This window comes from Alligator sinensis, unplaced genomic scaffold (assembly GCF_000455745.1).
Source record: "Alligator sinensis unplaced genomic scaffold, ASM45574v1 scaffold946_1, whole genome shotgun sequence".
In the NCBI taxonomy this organism is placed as follows: Eukaryota; Metazoa; Chordata; order Crocodylia; family Alligatoridae; genus Alligator; species Alligator sinensis.
This window is the reverse complement of record NW_005842751.1, coordinates 19,630-28,414: the sequence shown is the minus strand read 5'-3', so window position 1 is coordinate 28,414 and position 8,785 is coordinate 19,630. Positions and strand designations below refer to the sequence as shown.

The 8,785-nt window shown below is 45.1% G+C and overlaps 1 protein-coding gene across 5 annotated transcripts in view; it reads right to left on the bottom strand.

The window, feature by feature from the left end:
- Nucleotides 1-7,635, bottom strand: part of PIP4P2 (phosphatidylinositol-4,5-bisphosphate 4-phosphatase 2) — a 52,943-nt gene extending 45,308 nt beyond the window's left edge. For 3 of the 5 annotated variants that reach the window (XR_003096424.1, XR_003096425.1, XM_014525132.1), the window contains exons 1-2: nt 7,221-7,635; nt 6,798-6,824 (exon numbers count right to left, since the gene is read on the bottom strand). Coding sequence is in view for 3 of the 5 variants with exons in the window: in XM_014525132.1 (XP_014380618.1) it covers nt 6,798-6,824; nt 7,221-7,326 (133 nt within the window). In the remaining 2 variants the exon portion in view is untranslated. The remainder of the gene's footprint in view (nt 1-6,797; nt 6,825-7,220) is intronic. The other 2 variants (XM_006034578.2, XM_025216577.1) reach the window with 1 other exon arrangement.
- Between the last annotated feature and the right edge of the window lie 1,150 nt (nt 7,636-8,785).

Sequence of the window (8,785 nt, the reverse complement as noted above, 5' to 3'; positions counted from 1 at the left end):
TGCTGATCCAGCCACCCTTGACCACCGGACACTTGGACTCCCCCACCAAAGACCATGATTATCTCATAGATAGCCCCTAAAAATACCTGCAAACTAGTTGCTCCCATCAGCATGACCTCAATTGCTAGTGAGTCTAAGAATCCCCAGAAATGTCTCTTTCCTGAGGCATCTGGAATTCTTTTAGTTAATGGCCCATTTCTCTGAGCTGCTTTCATTATAGTGGGGTTAATTTTCCTGTTACAAGCAGAAAATAACTTGGGGGCCCATCCCAACAATAGCCCCTCAAGCCTGTGTTTGGGAGTGGCAATTTATCTTCACCTAATTACACAATGGCAAGAGATGCTTAACAGTTTTGCCTTCTCCCTTTTCTTTAGGTATGCATTCCTCAATTCCTTGGATTAAACTATGTCCCAAAATCATAAAGATTACCTGCAGATGGCATAACATAATCCATACAGTGATAAAAGCAGCATAAATGATCACAGTATAACACTGGCTTTTCTATTAAACAACACATCATATCAGTAAAACAAACTCAAGAAAACATGCGTGATATCCCACAAATGCCTCAAAATATTGTGGGGATCATGACGGTCTCTCAGTGGAAGTTTGCAGTACACTATGTGACATTTGGCCCTGGCAAGAATGGAGTGAATGGAATAACACACTGAATCATCTTGGGGTTCTTGCTTCTTTTTCAAGAGGGAAAGTTTTAGTCATTTAAAATTGCTCCTTTAAACGAGGAATAAGGAACCACAACATGCTGAGCCAGCAGATTTCCCTTTTTCCACTCTCTACAGAAGACAGAAAGGAAGAAGGTACCACGTCCCTGCTACAATTCAATAAGACATGAAAAAGAATTTCAGTAGGCAGAAGATGATACAAGGAGTCTTATACTACAACATTCATAAATACCTTTAATCACTTATTTTATTAAGACACTAATTTGCATAAATATACTCAGGAGTAGAAAAAAAAATAAACATAACTGAAGCCTAAAGCCAGAACAGGTATGAAATGTGAAAAGCTCCCTTTAAGTTACAGAGCCAAGACACACTAAGACAAACTCTACAGTAGCTCACATCTGAAGCTTTTGTTGGCTCCTCAGAGAAACCAAAACAGACATATTTTATACCCATTTAAAAGAATAGCTACTAGAAAAAAATTAAAATATGACCATCACAGCTGACAGGCCTACCATTAGCTCTACCAGGTTTCTCTAGGCATGGGGAGCCACAACACATCCTTTCTTTACTCCATTACCGTAAGCAGGTTAGGTACTACAAGAATGCCAACCCATCTCCAAATGTTGGACACCCTCTATCCCCCCCATAACAAAACCAAACAAAACAATCCTCTCACAAAGCCCAACAGTTAACCTCAGTTTTGGTAGTCCATAAAAAGCAACCCAAAACACTAATAGAATTTGACTCTAAAAGTCAAAGAAGAACAGAATTTCTGTAAGCCTGTCATATGCCCTGGAGTAATTCTGGGGTGACTTCCCTGAGTTATATAGATTCTCCACTTACAAGTGTACAGCCAAAGCAGTTGTTTCATTAGTTCAGCTATGTTCACTTCCATGTTTTCAGCCTCTGATAACTTCCCTTATAGGAACTAATAACCTCTTGTGGATGTTTCAAATGATCATTACAATATTTTTACTCTTAAATTGATTGGTTTCTAGACTAAAAAACCTCCCAGAAACATTCATCAGAGTAAGTTATCATTTTGTGATATAGGTAAAGATACTAAGAATGTGAAGATAACAGTATCTACTGCTAAAAGATACTATAAACTCGCAAGTCAAGATGACAAATCAAATTCAGACGAAACATTTTGGAATCTGAAGTTTAAAAATATTTTCTACTATCCATACACTTAACATCAGGAGGCGCTACTTCACAGTCAGGGCGGCTAGGATCTGGAACCAACTTTCAAGAGAAGTGGTGCTGGCTCCTACCTTGGGGGTCTTTAAGAGGAGGCTAGATGAACACCTTGCTGGGGTCATTTGACCCCAGTGCTCTTTCCTGCCATGGCAGGGGGTTGGACTTGATGATCTGTCAAGGTCCCTTCTGACACTACAAACTATGAAACATGAAAAACCTCAGTAGATCATCATAGTTACAGCTTAAAAAAAAAAAAAAAAAGGTTGTGGGGGCTACGGCAAATTTTGGGGTGCCTGCCTGCCCTGAGCACTGGGAAGAGCCTGGTGCCGCTGCGAGACCCAGCCCACAGTGGCAGCCTGCTCTCATCCCGTGCACAGATCCAGGGGCATGTGCTCCCGGGGAAGAGCCTGGTGCAGCCCCACAGGCTGCCTGGGGTGCACGTAGCAGCGAGAGCTGCACCTTGCACCCACTGACAGTCCTCTCTGCTTTGCTCCCTGCCGCAGCCCCGGGACAGGCCAACGCCACTTGCCTGCAGCCGCTGGGCTGCACTGCACCTCTCCCCCCGCCCCTTCCCCTACAGACTTACCTAGCATATAACGAATTTTCCTTGCATATAACAAATTTGGGGTGTAAAAACAGTCATCGCATAAGAGCAAATTCACATATACAGAACCTGCAAAAAGCAAGGGAAACCTGTAATATAGTTAGCCCCAAGAAGATGAGGAGACACTCCTATCACTCTTTGCCTTTCTGAATATCTGACATTGAAAGTTGTTAAGAGTCCATCCCCGAGGGGAACTGAATCTACATTTCCTTGGTCAGACTGGATGGCTGGGACACAGGCCTATAAAAGGAAATTGTAAATGAAGAATCTTCTGGGGAAAATAAGTTATTGCTTTAATCACAGCACCTCAAACTGCAGCCCATCTCCAGCCACTGCTCTGTGGACTCTTCCTGGTGGATCACGTAATAGTCCAGACCCTGCAACCTGGCTGTCCAAGGGTACAGTCCAGGAGAAGGTTTCTCTTGGTGTGTACTGGAAAATAACCATGTTGTTAAACCAACACGCTTCACAAAACTGAGAAGATATTTACTCCTGCCACTAACAGGTTGTACAGTATGTCTTTGCATTCCTGCATTCTGGCATAGACATGCTGCCAGGCCACTTCTTTGAGGAGCATACTTTGCTGCTTCCTCCTATTTCAGAGGACCACGCGTGCCTAATATTTGCTTGCTGTGGCATATAGTTCAGACTTTTCTAATCCTTTACCTAACAGGCCATGGTCTTCTGGGACATTAAACCTGGGATAAACCCCTAACACAATCCTATGCGCTTTAGAGATTCTACCTTTCCGCTTGTATGAAAAGAAGTTCCCTGCAGGTCTAGTGCTTCCAATGTACCATACCCTGGGAGTATGTAAGCAGCTACAGACTCCTTAATAAGAAAGAAGCAGCTCTTCCTCTTCAAAACCTCTCTTGGTAACAAAATTAAGTCATTCCCAAAATACAAACACTTAACATAGCTCATTAGCCCAGGTAAGAACAAGCTACTAGGACCCAAAATACACGGAGGGCAATAAGGAAAAAGCTCTCTCCCCATTGGGAAAGTAATACTAGCCCTAAAAGCCAGAGTCCTTTGTAGTTTAAGGAAGTACATAGGTTGGGTACTGTAGCTTATTAGAACTCAACTTAGATAGGCATCTAGCTGGGGTCATCTAGACCCAGCACTATTTCCTGCCTATGCAGGGGGTCGGACTCGACGATCTATTGAGGTCCCTTCTGACCCTAACATCTATGAATCTATGAACTCATAGCCCAGGTATTTAGGCACCAGTTCTGCAGTTACCCTTTCTTCTTCTTTGCTTTCGGTTAGCTATTCCTGATAACCTCTCTCCCCTATTTCACAGGCCTGCATACTGCTTTTAGTTCTAGCTAAAAACCTTAACTCAGGTGTGGAAATGAATAAGAGTGAAGTGTTGGATGCACTGTCAAGATACTTCAGAAGGCTAGGTTTTGTATCATCATTCTAAATAAGAAATGTACACTTAACTATAATGACTACAGGACTAATAAAACACTACCTTTTTGCCTAGTTTGTTCTAATTTTTTTAACTTGATATAGTATCTAGCAAATAACTGCATACGCCAATAAAGTTGTATTGAGTTCTGCTTTGACCTTAAACTAAATACTATAGCTGTGGGCCCCACAGCATATTAGTACATCTTGTAGCTTCTCTTTAACTGGAGAAAAATGTGTATTGTGTTGCTGCACCATGCCATCTGCACCCGCTTTTGCAAAATCCTAGATCCACACATGGATAGTGTACTGAACCCTGGAAACTGCACAGGAGCCAAGAGGAAGGTTATCAAATTTATATGGGGATTCTGAGGGGATAGGGTCACATTTGACATAGGACTTCCCCAGGCCTGCCTGGGCAGGGAAGAGGACGTGATCTCCAGCTAGGGCAAAAAACAACTTCTCCCTTCTCTCGTTGATGCTAGCTGTACATACTGTACAGTTCCATTGCAACTAGCAGACAACCTTCTTACAAGTAACTGACTGACAGAGGCAAAAACTAGGAAACTATACAGTCAGTTTATGTAATGTGTGTCAGGAAACTTGTATTCTTCCTTTATTTTATTCTGCGAGTATGAGTTAATGTGCCCTTGTAAATAAAGGGAAGCAAGGATTTCTTAGGGCAATATCTTCTGTTAGACTAACTGCATAGTTGAGATGGAGCTATGCGGTTGGTCCAATAAAAAGATATTACCTTAAAAAATCCTTGCCTCACATAATTCCTGGACCATCATGGCTATAACCCCACTCTACTACTACATTTACAAGCAACTTTTATAAACTGCAAGGCATACAAAATTGTTGTTCCAAGTACTTCTTTGGTGGGCAAAAGAACCCTATTCACAGGGACTCTGCACCTCTTCTGTGGGAGAACACAGAGTTGTTAATATCATGCAGTCATTTGAATTCAAGTTCCAGACCCTGTCTTGAACAGAACATGCACATATACCAAGTTATTGGCTGGGTTCTTGTGAACCTGAAAGCTATAAGCATTTTGTTTTTTTCTCCATTTCAACAGTCAATATTATTAGGAATAAGGTAAATCAGAGCCAAGTGCTACATCACAAGCTTATACCTGGGTTCAAGCCTGAGTCACTGCACTGAATCATCCCCATTACATAATTAATAATCTGATTTTCAAAATAATCTGGTGTAGAGACACACACAGAGAATAATGAATACTTAAAAAAAAAAAAAAGCCATTGAACATAAGAATTCTTATTCTTTAAAAAAATATATATATATTGGTTTCTAAAATGGTTAGGAATAGCCTTCTATTCAGAACTTCCTCCTATGCAGGTAATCCTACATAATTAAATTCCACCTTAAATCTAATACCCGAGACCTCTGGTTTGGGCCTGGTACTGGCCTGTGCTATTCAAAATGTCAGGTGATTGTGAGTATGTTCCCAGAGCATTAGCAGAGCTCTGTTATTACCATATATCTAGTAAGAAAAGAACCCCATTTTCTTTCAGCTTAAAGATCAGACCATGGGCAACTGGTGCCTTCCAAGTCCGTTGGGGGGGGGGGGGAGGCACGGGGCACGTGGTGCCTCCCAAGCCCGTGGGGGGGGGGGGGGAAGGCACCAGCTCACTGACTGGGGTGGGGGCCCAGTGACTGATCACCAACCAGGGGGAGGAGGGGTCCCCCAGCAGTCAATCACTGAGCCAGTGGTGAAACTTGAAGTGCATTCCCAGTTTCAAGGTTGGTGCTTTCAGGAGGTGCATGGCCAATCTCAGGGGTGCATGTGGTGCACCCACATGCACCATCTATGCATCACCAATGGATCAAACTAAATACAAACTTGTTTGCTGGTAGCATTTATCCATTTTCATTTAGAGTCCCATCTACCATATATTCCTGTGTAAATCGCATATTGTTTTAGCTCTCGCTATTGTTTGTTATTCAGGAAAACTGGATGTTACCCATCTCGTAACAAATGAGAAAGTTAGGATGCAATTCTGCTTCCTTGGAAGGCACTGAGAGCAGGAGTGGAATCTTGTATTTGAAACGCTCCTACTAAAGCTGAACAAATCTTATTTAGCCTTAACAGTCTGAGCTTTTTCCGGCACTCTGCTTTGTTCAAAAGCTTTACCTAGCCCAAAACCAAAATAATACAAAACATACGAAGTGGAGGGTTTTTGTCACCACATATTCAAAATTTAACTGTACTAATATTCTTAGCTCCAAGTTTGGGTGGCTTTCTTAAGTACTAAAACCTAAATCCCTACCACTGAACAGACCTTAATGGGCCACTTTCCCCATACCTATAAGATAAAATAAGAGAACCACAACATGAATTTGAGTCACAAATAGACTAGCACATAAGCCTTGCTTTTTAAAAATATGTCTTGTCACATGACACTCACAGTGATGTCTGTTAAATAGCCACTCCAGGCTGCACAGCTGCTGCTGCTTGGTACCAGTCTGCCCACCAAAGTAGCATTCCACCACCTGGTGTCCACTGGTACAAGGCTTTGATAAGCAGTGGAGATTAGATGGGGATTTCTGAGCATTTCCCCACTTTGCTCCACTTGACTTCTTTCGGAAATCCTTGCAGCAGTCCCAGTTCTGTACCCCCGAGCTCCCCCTAAGAAGTCTGGTTAGCGACAATTAACTGTTCTTTGTGTTTATGCCTGCTGTAATTAAGGGGAAGACTCAAGCCCAATAATTAGAGCTTTAACATGTGAAGTGGTGACTGTAAATAAACGGGTCCCAGCTTGTTCTGCAGCTGGGAACCACTCTGGATTTTTTTTGTTGGGTTTTTTTGTTTATTTTTTACTTCCCATGTGAATTAGGGGATCCACGCTGCCCTTCCTTTCCGTCAGCACTACCTGTTGTTCCGCAGCTTTTCCGCAATTCTAGGAGAGAAAGAGAGACGAGCTGGGGCCACAGGAGGCGAGGCCGGGCCGCCGAGCAGCATGACTCTGAGTGAACAATGGGCTGGAGCAAGAGGGAAATCTCAAGGCCAGGCAGGACCCGGACCCCGGCCCCGGCCTTGGAGGCTGGGGAACGTCACGGGGTGAAGCCCGCTGCGGGCGGGTAGGGCGGGCAGGGCTTGCCCCGTCCCCCCCGGGAAGGCAGCCGGGGCCGGCGCTGCCCGGGAGCCCCTCAAGGGCACGGCAAGGAGGCGCCCCCAGCCCAGCCCAGCCCAGCCCGATGGCTGCAGAGGCAGCGCCTTGCAAACTCATGGTCCTGCCTCTCCCCGCCGCGGGCCCTGCAGTGCGGGGCGCGAGGAGCCCCTCCGCGGGCCTTACCTCGGGGGCTGCCGTCGGGCAGATAGGGAGGCGCGGTCGGGGTGACGCTGCCGGAGCTGGGCGCCGAGAGCAGCGGGGACCCCTCCTCCACCCCCTCCGCAGCCATGACTGCAGCGGCGGCAGAGAGGAGCTGCCAGGGAAGAACCCTTCTCTCTCCCTCTCCCTCTCCGTGTCACAAGGCAGGGGGAGGAGGAGAAGCAAACAGAGGGGGCTGGGAGGAAGGAGGGGAAAAAAAACCCGGAGGGGGGATGGGACTAGGCAGCGCTGCCTCTGTCCATCTCTGACACCAGCTGATGGATGGGGGTGGCCAGGGGCAGGGCTTGCCCTGAGAGCAGCCTCTGGCAAAGTTGACCAGAGCAGGGGGAAAACCAGAGGCGATGTGGCATCTCCTGCTGCCTGCCACCAGCCGCCTTGGGGAGAGAGAGCAGGGCAGGGGATCCCTGAGCTTTCTAGCCCTAGAGGGGGGTGCTCCTGATGGGAGCGGGTCAGGAAAGAGGGCACCTGTGCTTGCCCCAGTCACCGCTGCAGAGGGAGCTCCTGGCACCTTGGGGTTTGTTCTGCTCAAAGGCCCCTTGCCCTTGCCAGCTTTTCCTGTTCCTTCTGATAGAAGCAACACTATAAGGTCAAGAGTGCCATACGCTGAAAAAGATTTTCATGCACGAATTGTTGGAACAGACACGCACATTTTGCTGCTTCTACTTTAAGTTGTTAAAATAGGAAAATGATTATTTTCTCTACTTCCTGCATCCCCTTAGTGGGTGGAACTGTCCCCGCTCCCCCTTTCTCTCAGTCTGGCAGGTTTCCTTTCCCCGTGGTGTCAAGACACAATACAAAATTCAAGTGCAAGATACCCAAGAAAAAAAAGGACGTTTTATAAACCACAAGCTCGTCACAGGCGAGGGGTCAAGATAAATAGCAAAAAAGAGTTCCAGAGATGGCGTAGAGAGTCAATAGGCTTTATAAAGAAATCTGGTGAAAAGGCAGACTTGGGACTTCATTTCGGAGACCTTTGTGAAGAGGATGGTGGCCTTTAAGGCAGATTAAATAGATATAGAAAAATCCGCGCTCTTTCTGTTTTTGAGTCTGCTCATCTGAGCATGGCCTTCTGGTTTCAGTAAACTCTCTGAGGATGCAAGGCACCATTTAATGTTATTTCTGCCTGAAAGCCCTATCTGGCACCAGCTGGAAATCCCCCAGGGTAGACAAGGGATAACCTTTTCTACTACTTCTCTGTGTAGCTTGCAGAGACAGATGTTTGTCACACTGTATCATCTACATACATCACCAGCTGAACAAAGACTCCCAGGCAAGAACTGCTAATACATGACATGTAAGTGATAACACAATGCGTGCAGTTACTCTGGCTGATGGCATGTTTTAAGTATGAAAGAGATTGCCAGGTGTCATCAATGAGCCCAGAATCTAGTTATCTAGGGCAACTCAATTTCTTGGAGTCCATTATTTGATAAATGGTCTTACCTCATTATAAGAACTGTATAATAAGTCTTAATACTGAAGTGATACTAGCCACAGTCAGATATTTTGTTAGTATTATCATAACAGCA